This window comes from Rhinoderma darwinii, chromosome 5, assembly GCF_050947455.1.
Source record: "Rhinoderma darwinii isolate aRhiDar2 chromosome 5, aRhiDar2.hap1, whole genome shotgun sequence".
Lineage (NCBI taxonomy): Eukaryota > Metazoa > Chordata > Amphibia > Anura > Rhinodermatidae > Rhinoderma > Rhinoderma darwinii.
Genome location: NC_134691.1, coordinates 235690623 through 235707994, shown reverse-complemented (window position 1 = coordinate 235707994; position 17372 = coordinate 235690623). Strand labels below are relative to the sequence as shown.

General features: G+C 45.5%; 1 protein-coding gene across 2 annotated transcripts in view; it reads right to left on the bottom strand.

Moving 5' to 3' along the window:
* The window catches only part of DDC (dopa decarboxylase), a 245101-nt gene that overhangs the window by 41297 nt on the left and 186432 nt on the right, over positions 1-17372 (bottom strand). For both annotated transcript variants that reach the window (XM_075828537.1, XM_075828538.1), the window contains exons 12-13: positions 14198-14296; positions 3966-4067 (exon numbers count right to left, since the gene is read on the bottom strand). In XM_075828537.1, the coding sequence (XP_075684652.1) occupies positions 3966-4067; positions 14198-14296 (201 nt within the window). The remainder of the gene's footprint in view (positions 1-3965; positions 4068-14197; positions 14297-17372) is intronic.

Genomic DNA, 17372 nt, shown 5'->3' with positions numbered 1-17372 from the left:
AATGGTTTGGGGACTTGGGTGGTGGATCCGCGTACAGGGACAAGGCTACAGCTAATGTCATGAATGCTGGTCAGTATAAGGACATTTCTTTTATACTTATATTTCAGAAGCAGCAGTTTGTCGCTGCGGACAGCTCTGCTTTCTTCTAATTTCAGTGTCTGACCCAGCAAAGTTTTGCAGAGGCCCTTCTGATTTTTGCAGATTGTTCCACATGCCAATGTGGATCTGGACGAGAGAACTTTTAACAATGGGACACTGTTGTAAAAGTTGCCTAGATATAAATGATATCCTTTGCCAAGCTAAGGCTGGGTTCACACGACCTATTTTCAGGCGTAAATGAGGCGTATTATGCCTTGATTTACGCCTGAAAATAAGGCTCCAATACGTTGGCAATCATCTGCCCATTCATTTGAATGGGTTTGCCGACGTACTGTGCCGACGACCTGTCATTTACGCGTCGTCGTTTGACAGCTGTCAAACGACGACGCGTAAGATGACTGCCTCGTCAAAGAAGTGCAGGACACTTCTTTGGACGTAATTTGAGCCGTTTTTCATTGAATTCAATGAAGAACAGCTCTAAATTACGGCCGTCAATGACGCCTCGCAAAATGCGAGGACGAGCAACTACGTCTGCAATTACGGAGCGGTTTTCTCCTGAAAACAGCTCCGTAATTTCAGCCGTAATGGTCAATATCGTGTGCATATACCCTAAGGATGAACAAGATCCCATACGATCTTTCCACTAATTCCTAGGAAGGAGTGGCATTCTGGGGGATCTATATGGGAGTCTTTCCCCTCAAACTCTAAAAGACTAGGTGTAACTGGTGGCACTTTCACATAAAGTTTAATGCCGTACTGGGCTCTTTTATTGGGTAGATACTGCCTAAAATGCAGTCTACCCTTGAAGCTCACTAGGGATTCATCTACTGCAATGCTTTGTTGGGGTGTATAAACTTGGGAAAAACTTTTAGAGTAGAGGGCAATTAAATTAATGGTCTAATTTTATAGAGCTTATCAAAACTTGGGTCCTGAGGGGGTGGGCAGTGGCTGTTGTTGTTGTAGTGCAGGAACTTCAGGATCGCCTCAAATATTCTGATAATTGTGAGGTACAGGGGGGTATTATATAAAATATCAGGAGACCAATAGTTAAATACTTGGCTGTTTGACGAGACCAAAGCTTAAAAATAGGCCCCAAAATTTCCCTAATTCCACTGCATTTGTGGGGTTCCAATTTTGGCCTCTCGCATGAAATGAGTCGGGGTTCTGGGATATGAACTGACCTGCATATAGGTTGGTCTGCTGGACCATTAAATTTAAAAGTGTGTCAGAAAAGAAAAGTTTAAAATAATCTATGGGACTGAACCCTGTACTATCAAATTGAATGCCTGAAGTGGTTGTAAATTCAGGCACCTGGGGGGTATAATTGTCCACAGCTACCCATGTCAGCTCGGGCAGAGCAGGACCTATGGCTCTTCTGTGCTGACAGGGGGGGTGCAGACTCAGAGTCGCAGTATACGGACGAAAATGAGAGCACAAACTGCGCTTCACCTTCGCTTGCGCTGTCCGTATCGGAGCAGAGCATTTTATATGCTTCCTCTGCTGTGAAAGCCCTCCTGGCCATATTGGGGGATTTTACAAATGTGAACTAAAACAAAAAATAACTAAGGTCATTTCTGTGTAATTTTGTTCTTCTTTAACTTATTTTTTTTTTAACAAAAAAAAACCCCCTGCCACTCCCAAGAGAGCAACGAGAACGGACCGGCGACCAGTGACCCTGCTGTATTTAATAAGTGAGGATACTCTACCAGGGAAATTCTAACTGAGGTGTCATTGCTACCCAACAGGGAACTCGAGCAGTGGGCAATCTTGGGACACAGCAGGGCGATGGCGACCAGGTACTGCGACAAGTAATGTGACAGTTGTTGGCTGGGCACAGGTCACAGAAGGGCACTTTGGGTGGATTAATCAGATGACCAGTGGGCACCAAAGGTGGTGATCACTGGTCAGTGGGCAGAAATTGGGCAGATCTGAGGGTTTTATAAGATCTCTACTTCTCTTTTCTTCACTATACTTCACTACGACCGACCCTGACAAGCTCTCACACACAACAGAGCTGGTCAGAGCCGGCGATGCCTGTGAATCCTGCCTCCTATGCTGTAATAGTACTGACTGGCCAATCACAGCGCTTGACGACACGGGACCATTCTGATTGGTCCCGTGCCAGTGAGTCCTGCCTGGGAACGGTCAATAACAGTTGCGGTCAATACGCTGTCAACGTGTCACTTAACATGGTGACAGTTTAAAGCCAGGGCGTGACTGTACGCCAGATTGCGGTAAACCACTTGCAATCTGGATGTACAGTCACGCCCATTTGCGGGAAGGAGTTAAAGGGTTATTCCCATCTCAAGCGTTCATTTTTTCCCACTAATATGACAAATTATTTAAATTACACCTACGTACACCGTTATAACTGCAAAACAATACAGATTTTAAAAATGAATGTATTTACTAAAGTACATATATTGACATAATCTAACAGTTTAAAATATGATTTCTGAGATGGGAATACACTTTTAATGAAGTCACTAGTTTCCCTATCAACTGGCTAAATTCAGAAACAGCGGCTTCTGCATTTGGGAACATAGGGGCGGATTTACCAAGATTGGTCATTTATACGCGAGTCCTAACTTTAATAAATATGTTGCATCTGTCCGCGCACCACAGTTTGTGTATAGTTACCGCGCTTGTGCGCCATCCACTGACCCCCCCGCCACATTGGACATGAAATAAAAACAATTTATACGCACTTCACGGCTTCTCTTCTCCTGACCGGGTCCCTTCAGGCTCCCTCAGCATGCTGTGACTCATACAAGGTCCCGATGTGGAGCAATGTCAGGGCCTTATACGTGACGCAGCACTCAATGTCCTGAAAGCAGTGTCACATAGAACACTGCTCGGCGCCAGAGTGGACACGGGGAGGAGAAGCAAAGAGGAGCGGTGAGGTGAGCATAGCTATGTAGTTGATAAGGTTGGAAAAAAAAACAGGTCCATCAAGTTCAACCTCTAATACCGCGTTAAGCCAGGAAGGCAAAACCCCCATGAGGTGGATGCCAGATTCCTCATTAGGGGAAAAAAAAAATCCTTCTCGACTCTAAAGATGGTAATCAGAATAATTTATTTTTTTAATTGTCCGATGAAGGGGGTGTGGTTTACTCCAGGGGGGCAAAGTACAGGGCCCGGCATAGGCCTTTACATTGTTACGCCCAACAGGCTGAAGCTACAGTAGATTGTGCTATAATTTACCTCTGCTTTCTGGAGTAAGTTATAATAAATTTGTCAGGCCGCTGTGTAAAATGCCTTTTTTTGTTGCGTTGCGTCGAAAGGTTGATAAATTCAACATGAACACTGTATTTACATTTTTCATAGAAAGGGCACTGATTATTTCAGTTCTCATTCACAGAACAGGATCAACTCTGCTGATGGCATTGTGTACAGGAGGATACAGTGCCATCGAAGAGAGAATGCAAATGATTGGAACAAGGAAACCATGAGCCTGTGCATCTGGTGGCAAGGGATTAATAATCCCTCCAAAAACTGATATAAGTGTGATGTGTACCTGAGTTCCCAGTCATTTCTACTTACATAAATGCACTATGTTCTTGCTGCTATTTATAGAGAATATAAAATACATTCACAGACAAATCACAGCTGCATGTACAGTGAAGGAAATAAGTATTTGATCCCTTGCTGATTTTGTAAGTTTGCCCACTGTCAAAGACATGAACAGTCTAGAATTTTTAGGCTAGGTTAATTTTACCAGTGAGAGATAGATTATATAAAAAAAAAAAACAGAAAATCACATAGTCAAAATTATATGACTTACAAAATCAGCAAGGGATCAAATACTTATTTCCTTCACTGTATGCAAGTACTTCTAAAACACAAATAAAAAAAAAAAATCTTACCTTTAAACGGAAGCATACAAGACCCAAAATAACCTGTGCACATATTTCAAACCGGTCATCCTTTTTTACAAACTCCAGAAATTCCTGTGCTAATCGTATATGCTGCCATAGATAAATAATATACAAAATGATAAATTAGAATATGTATTTCCAAGTTACATTTTCACACAAATATTAAAAATTAACACTCAGCAGAAATAGCATTTAAAGCGATTTTCCAACTAAATTTACTCTTAGAAGAATTGGATTGATACCACAGCCTACAATGGGGTATAGCATGGCATAACTGCTGCCATTCTGCTTTTCGCCTTCTCTGCTGTTATTTAATGTAGGCCAAGGTGGTGTGAGGCCAAAAAGCAGGATTGTCGCGGAAAGATGGAGCTCACACACGGACACAAGCAGACAGCAATAAAACACACTATAGGTAAAATCTACACTATCTAATAACTATAATATTTTTAATGGGGCTGTAAAGCAGCATGCCCCTAGCAACCTGTGTCTCAGTCCTAGTTAAAATCTTCACGAACTTTACTGTATTGTATATGTGAAAACAGAAGTACATTAGGAAAGTACCAAAGAAGCAGTAGTCCACTTAAATTAACTATATCTAATTAAAAAAAAAGTTTAGAAGAGTCTTAAAGTAAAGGCATTTTTTAAATATCTGACATGCTGACTGTAAATACATACAATATTTTCTGAATAACTTTCTCAGAATTCTCGTCATATATGACAAAAAGCTGCTATTATCAAAGTGTACACTAGAGGGAGTCAAAGAAAGTCTATGGGAATTCAATATAATAATTTTTAGCTGCCAATGATCCATTACAAATGTCTTTTGTAGTTAAAGGATTTTCACGATATTGTACTGTTTTTAATTATTTTGTACTTCTGTATCATCCAAACAGTATCTAGTTTATATACGGTACTGTAGTGTTCTAAGTGTCTTTTAAATTGTAAAAATTTGATAAAGGAAGAGAGTTAAGGAAAGAAAACTCATGTCACATCATTCTTTAAAGAAAGTGGGTTGTTCTTGGTGGACAATCTCTTTAGACGGCTCCTCAACAGTGAATTGATCACCAGAAGTTTGGACGTTGGATCCACCAATCGTTAGCTGTTATTGCCTGTAGAATCTGTTAGGGACCTTTCCCCTGAAGAAAACATATCTCATCCACACACTGCGTAAATATGGAGAGGAAAAACCGCTCAGAAAATGATGCGGGGTGCAGAATTTTATGCCGCAGCATGTCAATTGTATTCACGTAAATGCTGCTTATTTCTTGCGAGTTTTCCCCATTGAATTCAATGGGGAGGTAAAACTCACAACAAATAGCAGTTGTTGCATTTTTTTGCGGCGGGTTCTCAGCAATCCCGCCGCAAAAAACGCAACTCAGAGAGAAAACAAAAAAAAACTCATACTTACCCAGAAAGTCTATTTTCCTCCCTCCAGCGCGGCCTCCTGGGATGACGTTTTGATCCCATGTGACCGCCGCAACCAATCACAGGCTGCAGCAGCAGTCACATGGGATGAAACATCCCAGGAGGCCAGCTAGTATGACGTCACAGGGCCGGTCTCCTGGAATGACGCTTCATCCCATATGACCGCCACTGCAGCCAGTCACAGGCTGCAGCGGTCTCCTGGGATGAAACCTTATCCCAGGAGGCTGGCCTGCTAGTAGGCCAGTTAATGCAGCCGTTTTCCGCAGCGGACATTCTGGGCGAATAAGTGCACCACTGTGCGGATACGCTGCGTGCTTTTACACAACGTATCGTCCCATGTGAACCTGGCCTAATAGGGCACATGAATCTGGGTTGTTCTAAATAAATAACATTTTTAGGGTAGGAACACACTAGGTGTAAGCACTGCGGATCTTCCACAAGTAATTTCACTGCGGAAAATCCGCTGCGTATTACAGAAGCAGCAGTGTGGGTGAGATTACAACAAATCTCATCCCCACACTGCGGAAAAAAAATCAGCACATAAAATAGCACTGCAGGTTAATTTATCAGCCGCAGCATGTCAATTAATGCTGTGGAATCACTGCTCTTGTGTTGCGGGTTTTCCTCGTTGAATCCAGTGGGGTGCTTAAACCCCCAACAAAGTGATGTGTGTTGCGACATTTGTGGCGGAATCGCAGCGATTCCAACACAAAACACTGAAGTAAGGAAAAAAAAATTAAAATAAGTTATACGTACTCCGAGTTCCCTGCTTCCTTTCCAGTCCGGCCTCCTAGGATGACGTTTCATTCCATATGACCACTGCAGCCAATCACAGCCAATCAGCCAATGGCCGGAGCCTCCGCTAACAGCCGCTATGGCTGCTACAGCGCGACGCCACTGAACACTACGGCAGAGCAGGGAGGTATCTCCCCACTCTGCCATTAAACAAAAGACATGTATCCACAGGATAGGGGATACATGTGTGATCACTGGCATTGATAGGGAGAACGGGGGACTGAAAGTCCCCTGAAGTTCTCCATCACAAACCTCGACTTCCGGGATCTGTGTCGGAAGCTCTGTAGAAATGAATGGAGCGCCGGTCGCGCTTGTGCGCATGCGTGACCACCGCTCCTTTCATTTTTATTGAGCTGCGCAGACGCCGGAAGTCAGAGGTTAGTCATGGAGACCTTCGGTGGACTTTCGGTCCCCCGTACTCCCTATCGCTGCCAGCGATCACACATGTATCCCCTATCCTGTGGATAGGGGATACATGTCTTTTGTAGGACACACTGTATGTCTGATTTTTTTGGGGGGTTGGGGCTGCATGGTGTTACCTACAGGGGGCTGTATAGCGTTACCTACAGGGGGGGCTGTATAGCGTTACCTACAGGAGGGCTGTATGGTGTTCTCTATAGGGGGGCTGTATGGCGTTCTCTACAGTGGGGGCTGTATGGCGTTTTCTACAGTGGGGGCTGTATGGCGTTAGCGCCATACAGCCCCCCTGCAGATAACGCCATACAGCCCCCCCTGTGGGTAACGCTATACAGCCCCCCTGTAGGTAACGCCATACAGCCCCCCCTGTAGGTAACGCCATACAGCCCCCCTGTAGATAACGCCATACAGCCCCCCCTGTGGGTAACGCTATACAGCCCCCCTGTAGGTAACGCCATACAGCCCCCCTGTAGGTAACGCTATAGCCCCCCCTGTAGGTAACGCCATACAGCCCCCACTGTAGAGAACGCCATACAGCCCCCACTGTAGAGAACGCCATACAGCCCCCACTGTAGAGAATGCCATACAGCCCCCACTGTAGAGAACGCCATACAGCCCCCCCTGTAGAGAACGCCATACAGCCCCCCCTGTAGTGAACGCCATACAGCCCCCACTGTAGAGAACGCCATACAGCCCCCACTGTAGAGAACGCCATACAGCCCCCACTGTAGAGAACGCCATACAGCCCCCCTGTAGAGAACGCCATACAGAGTCCCCCCTGTAGATAACGCCATACAGCCCCCTTTGTAGCCCGCTACGGCTGCTTCGGCGGTAGTTACACCACTGGTTATGTACGATGCCAGGATTAACTGCCTCCCTGCGGAACTACTGTTCCGTGCTGAAAACATGATTACAGTATGCCCTGAAATACACTTGAAATAGCCTGCAAACAGCTTCCCATTGATTTCAATAGGAAATACGCTGTGTAGTTCATATGGGCATTATTTTACACTTCAGAATTGAAAAACTCCTCGTAAAAGTTCACTTCTTGAAACGTTTTACACGCTGATTTTTACCATTTGCTATTCACACTTCAAAAAACGCTTAGAAAATACCCATCAAAAACGCTTGCAAAACTCAAAAAAGTTTTGAAAAGCAGTTCCAAAGACGCCTGGATTTCAGACACGGATGTCTCTTAAATCAGTCTTGTAATTTTCAGCCTGATTTTGGCCATGTGAACACAGTTTTGATGCCGTTTTTAGCTCAGGTTTTTTGAGCCAAAGCCAGAAGTGGATCCAAAAGGAAGGAAAGATATAAATATATAAAGTAATGACGCAGCAAAAAATGCCACAAAAACTCTTTCAGACGAGCATATTTGTAAACGTCCATAATACGGATCCGTAAAGTAGAAGTATTACTGATGGTGTAAAGGATCTGCCAGGCACAGCTTCGGGGTTAACTCCCTTAATTAATCAGTCAGCACCTGAATCTACATCCCTGAGACTGACTCCAGCTTCCACCACTCAGGCTGGCAGGCTTAGGAGTGGGAGAGCCTATCGCAGCCTGGCCAGACTCAGCTAGCTCCCGCCCTCTGTCTATTTATACCTGCATTTCCTGTTCCTCCTTGCTTGTTATTCTTTTTCGTGTGGTTTCCTGGCCCAGCTACAGCTCCTTCTATTTTGTTCCTGCTCCATACTGACCCTGGCTTACTGACTACTCTTCTGCTCTTCGTTTGGTACCTCGCACACTCCTGGCTTGACTCGGCTCGTTCACCACTCTGGTTGCTCACGGTGTTGCCGTGGGCAACTGCCCCTTTCCCTTGCTTGTATTCCCTTGTATGTTTGTCGTGTTTGTCGTGCACTTACTGAGTGCAGGGACCGCCGCCCAGTTGTACCCCGTCGCCTAGGGCGGGTCGTTGCATGTAGGCAGGGACAGAGTGGCGGGTAGATTAGGGCCCACTTGTCCGTTTCCCTACCCCCCGGTCACTACATAATAACAAGCCCATACCTAGTCTACCCTGGTCCCTGACACTACTATGGACCCCCGTGAGACCCTGGCTCAGCAAATGCAGGGTCTCTCCCTACAGGTCCAGGCCCTAGCTCAGAGGGTCAACCAGCCTGATGCTACCTTGGTAGTTCCCCTCACAGCACCTCTTGAACCCCACCTCAAGTTGCCCGACCGGTTCTCAGGGGACCGGAGGGCTTTTCTCTCCTTTCGGGAGAGTTGTAGGCTTTACTTTCGTTTAAAGCCTCATTCCTCAGGTTCTGAGAGCCAGCGGGTGGGTATAATTATGTCCCGGCTCCAGGAAGGGCCCCAAGAGTGGGCCTTCTCCTTGGCTCCTGACGCCCCTGAACTTTCCTCCGTTGATTGTTTCTTTTCTGCTCTCGGACTTATTTATGACGAGACTGACAGGACTGCCTTTGCCGAGAGTCAGCTGGTGACCTTACGTCAGGGTAAGAGACCTGTTGAGGAGTATTGCTCTGACTTTAGGAAGTGGTGCGTAGCTTCTCGGTGGAATGACCCTGCCTTAAGGTGCCAGTTTAGGTTGGGTCTGTCGAATGCCCTGAAAGACCTGCTAGTTAGCTATCCCTCTTCTGACTCCCTAGACCAGGCTATGGCTTTAGCGGTACGACTTGACCGACGTCTCAGGGAACGACAACATGAACGTTTATGTGTTTTCTCCTCCGACTCCCCCATGATGTCTCCCGAAGTTCCGTTGCTTCGTTCCTCCCCGAAAGACTCAGAGATACCTATGCAACTCGGGGCCTCCGTGTCCCCCCAACAACGTAGAGAATTCCGCAGGAAGAAATGGTCTCTGCTTCTACTGTGGGGATGACAAGCATCAAGTGAACAACTGTCCTAAGCGTAAGAATGCAGCCAGAGAACTTCCGCGCCTAAGTGATCATCGGGGAGGTCACTTGGGCGCACAGGTATTTCCAGTAAATAGGAAACGTACTAAGATCTTGCTTCCCTTTCAGGTCTCTTTTGGTGGTAGGTCTGCTACCGGCAGTGCCTTCGTGGATTCAGGGTCCTCTACTAATATTATGTCTGTGGAATTTGCTATGTCTCTTGCTATGCCTCTGATTGATTTGCCTAAACTTGTCCCGGTAGTGGGTATCGACTCCACTCCTCTTGCTAATGGTTATTTTACACAGCATACCCCTGTTTTTGAACTCCTTGTTGGCTCCATGCATTTGGAGCAATGCTCTGTACTGTTGATGCAGGGATTATCGTACGATTTGGTTCTAGGCCTTCCCTGGTTGCAGTTGCATAATCCCACGTTTGACTGGAATACTGGGGAGCTAACCAAATGGGGTAATGAATGTTGTACGTCATGTTTTTCTGTTAATTCTATTTCTCCCCCTGAGGAGGCGAATACGCTACCCGAGTTTGTTCAGGACTTCGCTGATGTTTTCTCTAGGGAGGCCTCCGAAGTGTTACCTCCTCATAGAGAATATGATTGCGCTATCGAATTGGTACCAGGAGCTAAGCTTCCTAAGGGTAGGATATTTAATCTTTCTTGTCCCGAACGTGAAGCCATGAGAGAGTATATACAGGAATCCCTGGCCAAGGGTTACATTCGTCCCTCTTCTTCTCCGGTAGGTGCTGGCTTCTTCTTCGTGGGGAAGAAGGATGGTGGTCTTAGGCCATGCATTGACTACCGTAGCCTGAATAAGGTCACGGTAAGGAACCAGTATCCCCTTCCTTTGATTCCTGATCTCTTTAATCAGGTTCAGGGGGCCCAATGGTTCTCTAAATTGGATCTACGGGGGGCGTATAACCTTATTCGCATCAAAGAGGGGGATGAGTGGAAGACTGCGTTTAACACGCCCGAAGGCCATTTCGAATACCTCGTCATGCCCTTTGGGTTGTGTAATGCCCCTGCGGTCTTCCAGAATTTCATAAATGAGATTTTGAGAAATTACCTGGGGATATTTCTTGTAGTGTACCTTGATGACATACTGGTGTTTTCCAAGGACTGGTCCTCCCACATTGAGCATGTCAGGAAGGTGCTCCAGGTCCTTCGGGAAAACAAACTGTTTGCCAAAACCGAAAAATGTGTGTTTGGGGTACAGGAGATACCATTTTTGGGTCAAATCCTCACTCCTCATGAATTCCGCATGGACCCCGCCAAGGTTCAGGCTGTGGCGGAATGGGTCCAACCTGCCTCCCTGAAGGCGTTACAGTGTTTTTTGGGGTTCGCTAATTATTACAGGAGATTTATTGCTAACTTCTCGGTCATCGCTAAGCCTCTTACGGACCTCACTCGCAAAGGTGCTGATCTCCTCCACTGGCCTCCTGAGGCTGTCCAGGCTTTTGAGGTCCTTAAGAAGTGCTTTATCTCGGCCCCGGTGCTGGTTCAGCACAACCAAATGGAGCCATTTATCGTGGAAGTTGACGCATCTGAGGTGGGAGTGGGGGCTGTCTTGTCCCAGGGTACCAGGTCCCTCACCCATCTCCGCCCCTGTGCCTACTTCTCCAGGAAGTTTTCGCCAACTGAGAGTAACTATGATATTGGCAACCGCGAACTCTTAGCCATTAAATGGGCATTTGAAGAGTGGCGCCACTTCCTGGAGGGGGCTAGACACCAGGTAACGGTCCTTACCGACCACAAGAATCTGGTTTTCCTAGAATCTGCCCGGAGGCTAAACCCGAGACAAGCTCGATGGGCGTTATTTTTTACCAGATTACATTTTTTGGTTACCTATAGGGCTGGGTCTAAAAATATTAAGGCTGATGCACTGTCGCGTAGCTTCATGGCCAGCCCTCCTTCGGAGGAAGATCCTGCTTGTATTTTGCCTCCAGGTATAATCATTTCCTCGATCGATTCTGATTTAGTCTCTGAAATTGCTGCTGATCAAGGTTCAGCTCCCGGGAACCTTCCTGAGAACAAGCTGTTTGTTCCCCTGCAATTCCGGCTAAGGGTACTTAGGGAAAATCATGACTCCGCACTATCTGGTCATCCAGGCATCCTGGGTACCAAACACCTCATTACCAGAAATTATTGGTGGCCTGGGTTGCCTAAAGACGTTAAGGCCTACGTCACCGCTTGTGAGGTTTGTGCTAGGTCCAAGACTCCCAGGTCCCGACCAGCGGGCTTACTGCGTTCGTTGCCCATTCCCCAGAGACCTTGGACACATATCTCCATGGATTTTATCACCGATTTGCCTCCATCCCAAGGCAAGTCGGTGGTGTGGGTGGTGGTAGACCGCTTCAGTAAGATGTGCCACTTTGTGCCCCTCAAGAAACTACCCAACGCCAAGACGTTGGCTACCTTGTTTGTCAAACACATCCTGCGTCTCCATGGGGTCCCTGTCAATATTGTTTCGGACAGAGGGGTACAATTTGTTTCATTGTTTTGGAGAGCCTTCTGTATGAAGTTGGGGATTGATCTGTCCTTCTCCTCTGCCTTCCATCCTGAAACCAATGGTCAAACGGAGAGGACTAATCAATCTCTAGAACAATACTTAAGGTGTTTTGTCTCTGACTGTCAATATGATTGGGTCTCATTCATTCCCCTTGCCGAATTTTCCCTTAATAACCGGGTCAGTAACTCGTCAGGGGTCTCTCCCTTTTTCTGTAATTTTGGGTTTAATCCACGGTTCTCCTCCGTTTCACCTGGTAGTTCCAACAATCCCGAGGTAGAGGTCGTTCATCGGGAACTGTGCACAGTCTGGGCCCAGGTTCAGAAGAACCTAGAGGCGTCCCAGAGCGTACAAAAAACTCAGGCTGATAGAAAACGTTCTGCTAACCCCCTGTTTATGGTTGGGGATCTGGTGTGGTTGTCGTCTAGGAACTTGCGTCTCAAGGTTCCGTCCAAGAAGTTTGCTCCCCGGTTTATTGGGCCGTATAAGGTCATTGAGGTCCTCAATCCTGTCTCCTTCCGGCTGGAGTTACCCCCGTCTTTTCGTATACACGACGTGTTTCATGCCTCCCTCCTTAAACGCTGCTCCCCGTCCTTGGCTCCCTCGAGGAGACCTCCTGTTCCCGTCCTCACCCCTGAGGGGGTGGAATTCGAGGTGGCCAGGATTGTGGACAGCAAGATGGTCCAAGGCTCCCTCCAGTACCTGGTCCATTGGAGAGGTTACGGGCCCGAGGAGAGGACTTGGGTACCCGCCCGAGATGTTCACGCTGGGGTATTGGTCAGGAGGTTCCACCTGCGTTTCCCCAGTAAGCCAGGTCCACTTAGAAAGGGTCCGGTGGCCCCTCATAAAAGGGGGGGTACTGTAAAGGATCTGCCAGGCACAGCTTCGGGGTTAACTCCCTTAATTAATTAGTCAGCACCTGAATCTACATCCCTGAGACTGACTCCAGCTTCCACCACTCAGGCTGGCAGGCTTAGGAGTGGGAGAGCCTATCGCAGCCTGGCCAGACTCAGCTAGCTCCCGCCCTCTGTCTATTTATACCTGCATTTCCTGTTCCTCCTTGCTTGTTATTCTTTTTCGTGTGGTTTCCTGGCCCAGCTACAGCTCCTTCTATTTTGTTCCTGCTCCATACTGACCCTGGCTTACTGACTACTCTTCTGCTCTTCGTTTGGTACCTCGCACACTCCTGGCTTGACTCGGCTCGTTCACCACTCTGGTTGCTCACGGTGTTGCCGTGGGCAACTGCCCCTTTCCCTTGCTTGTATTCCCTTGTATGTTTGTCGTGTTTGTCGTGCACTTACTGAGTGCAGGGACCGCCGCCCAGTTGTACCCCGTCGCCTAGGGCGGGTCGTTGCATGTAGGCAGGGACAGAGTGGCGGGTAGATTAGGGCCCACTTGTCCGTTTCCCTACCCCCCGGTCACTACAGATGGGCTGACTTCTAGGGAGAAAATTGAACAAGACAGCCCCTTTGAAAAGAGGATGCAATATGGATCACATACGGAAGCATCCGTATTTTAATCACTTTCCATGGACTTCCATGTGCATTTCGCAATACGGATGAAAGTAGTGCATGCTGCGTTTTTAAAATGTGCCCATATATTATACACCCCTTATCGATTAACATTAGCTCCGTATTGCGGTGCGTAAAAAACGAATGGAATACGGATGCAAAATACACTTGTCTGGAAGGGGCCTAAAACTGTTTGTGTGATCCTGGCCAAAAGGGTGTACTTACACGTGCAGTTTTTCTGGCATACTTTTTTACCACATAATCCACAAAAATGACATGCGCACCAAAAAATGTGCGTATGAAAAAAAGAAACCATTTCAATGTATTAGTAAACTCCGAGAACCAGCTCCAGCAGGGTCCAACTGCCAAAAGGTTCAGCTCACTTGTCTCGGAATGTTGGGACACAAACTTCAATACTTTAAAAAAGAGGAAATCCAGCACAGTGAGCGACCATAAAATCCAATATTTATTTTTCACATTTTCAAAAGCACACGCGTTTCTAACTTCACAAGGTCTACAGTCTAGAAAGATTTAAATGTATTGGCACTCTTTTTTTTTCAATGAAAAAAACGGACTTAATATGGATCAGAAATATGGAAGTGTGAATGTGCCCAAAACCTGCACAAAGTACACCCTTAACAGATTTTTTTACTGGCGTAAAACAGAAGTGTGTCAGGTTGATATTTATCATTTTAAATACATTTACCTTTCGTATGTGATCCTGCAGTCCATTTACGCCATACATTCTTAAAACAAACCACAATTTTAAAGAGCGAAACCTTCTTCCCAGTGGGATCTGCCAGTGCTTTTATAGAAAAAAAAAAAAAAACGTTTTAAGCAAGGTAAACAAAACGTATTCATTTCTTTAAAATTTTCATTTCAAGATTTAGAATCTTAACAATCTTGCTCTCATTGTGCTTGGTTGAATAAGTGGCTGGTGTAATAAGTGTAGTTATTAAACCGGAGTGTGTTGCCATGCTGACAGAGTATTTAAACTATTGCTGAGGAGGTCAATGCAGAAAATTAAGAGGTAGTTAGGTTAGAGAGGGGTCAGACTATATTAGTGGGGGGAGAAATAGACTGTGGGGAGAGGACTAGGAAACAGGATAAGGAGATCCTCTTGTTACAAAAAAACTGTGAAGATGAAAATGCCCAAATAATGTCAAATCACAAAAATTTAAATGCAAGTTAAAGTGTATGTTCACAAATGCCAGAAGTCTAGCAAGAATGGGGGCGCTTGAGGCCTTGGTACTGGAGGAACATATCGATATAGTTGGTGTTGCCGAGACATGGTTAGACTTCTCATGACTGGGCTTTAAATCTACGGGATTTTACACTGTTTCGAAAAGACAGGGCAAATAGAAAAGGCGGTGGTGTATGTCTGTATGTTTGTGAGAAGTGATATGAAGGCGAGTGTGAATGAGGCAATAGTGGGTGAAGATTGTGAGGAGATTGAAACCTTGTGGGTGGAATTACAAAGGGAGGCAAACACTGAAAAAAATTACTTTTAGTGTAATCTATAGACCCCACAAAATATCTGAGGATAACCGATGGAGCGGGCAACACCGGGGGGGGGGGGGGGTACTGTAGTAATAATGGGAGATTTTAATTACCCAGATATTAATTGGTGTCCTGGTTCGGCTACAACTGCCCAGGAAAGACAACCTGTTGCAGGAACATTTTATGGTCAAGTTTGTGGAAGACCCAACTAGAGGTGAAGCTCTGTTAGATCTGGCCATTTCAAACAATGCAGAGCATGTTGGGAATGTCATAGTTTGTAAAAGCCCCGGTAACAGTGATCACAATATGTTTTTTACAGTATAGATAAAATGTAGCTAGACACAGACTGGGAGGGCAAAAACACTTAATTTTAAGAAGGCCAATTTCCCCAGGATGAGGGCTGCAATTCAGGACATTGACTGGGAAGAACTAATTTCAAATAATGGTACAAATGATAAATGGGAGATCTTAAAATCCACTTTGTATAATTATAGTGCAACATTTATTCCTATAGGTAACCCCACGTGGCTTACGCCTTCTGTAAAAAAAGGGCAATATGTGACAAAAAAAAATGGCATTTGAAAAACACAAATCTGAGGGTACAGCTCTAGCTTTTGTAGATTACAAAGAGTTTAATTAAATCGCAAAAAACTATTAAAACCAGTAAAAATACAAAACAAAAGGCAGGTGGCCAAGGATAGAAAAACAAATCCCCAAAAATTCTTAGAGTATATAAATGCAAAAAATCCAAGGTCTGAACATGTAGGACCCCTAAATAGTGGTAATGGGGAGTTGGTCACAGGGGATCAAGAGAAAGGAGAGTTACTAAATGGGTTCTTTAGCTCTGTATATACACAACAGAAGAAAGAGCAGCTGATGTAGCCGGTGCCAGTGCTGTTAATATATCAGTTGATATATTGGATGAATGTAGATATGGTGCAAGCTAAATTAAATAAAATAAATGTGCACAAGGCCCCTGGACCAGATGGGTTGCACCCTAGAGTTCTTAAGGAGCTTAGTTCAGTTATTTCTGTCCCCCTCTTCATAATATTTAGAGATTCTCTAGTGACTGGTATAGTGCCAAGGGACTGGCGCAGGGCAAATGTGGTGCCTATTCTCAAAAAGGGCTCTAGGTCTTCCCCGGGTAATTATAGACCAGTAAGCTTAACATCCATCGTGGGGAAAATGTTGGAGGGGCTATTGAGGGACTATATACAGGATTATGTGACAAAAAATAGTATTATAAGTGACAGCCAGCATGGTTTTACTAAGGACAGAAGTTGTCAAACTAACCTGATCTGTTTTTATGAAGAGGTGAGCAGAAGCCTAGACAGAGGGGCGATTTAGTGTTTTTGGACTTTGCAAAGGCATTTGACACTGTCCCTCATAGACGCCTAATGGGTAAATTAAGAACTATAGGTTTAGAAAGTATAATTTGTAATTGGATTGAGAATTGGCTCAAGGACCATATCCAGAGAGTTGTGGTAAATGATTCCTACTCTGAATGGTCCCCCGGTTATAAGTGGTGTACCCCAGGTTTCCGTGCTGGGACCACTATTATTCAACTTATTTATTAATGATATAGAGGATGGGATTAATAGCACTATTTCTATTTTTGCAGAGGACACCAAGCTATGTAGTAATGTTCAGTCTATGGAAGATGTTCATAAATTACAAGCCGATTTGGACACACTAAGTATTTGGGTATCCACTTGGCAAATGAGGTTTAATGTAAATAAATGTAAAGTTATGCATCTGAGAAGATTGTAATACTGTGAACCTCCACTACAAGTGTGTCAGTGAATGGGAGAAGGCTGTAATACTGTGAACCTCCACTACAAGTGTGTCAGTGAATAGGGAGAAGGCTGTAATACTGTGAACCTCCACTACAAGTGTGTCAGTGAATGGGAGAAGACTGTAATACTGTGAACCTCCACTACAAGTGTCAGTGAATGGTGGAAGGCTGTAATACGGTGAACTTCCACTACAAGTGCGTCAGTAAATGGGAGAAGGCTGTAATACTGTGACCCTCTACTACAAGTGTCAGTTAATGGGAGAAGACTATAAGGGTATGTTCACACGGCAGCGTCCGTAACGGCTGAAATTACGGGGATGTTTTCAGGAGAAAACATCCCCGTAATTTCAGCCGTAATGGCATGTGCAGGCGCTTGAACGCCGCGTCCATTACGGACGTAATTGGCGCTGCTTTTCATTGGAGTCAATGAATAACGGCTCCAATTACGCCCCAAGAAGTGACAGGTCACTTCTTTGACGCGGGCGTCTATTTATACGCCGTCTTTTGACAGCGGCGCGTAAATATACGCCTCGTGTGAACAGACAAACGTCAGCCCATTGCTTTCAATGGGCAGATGTTTGTCAAC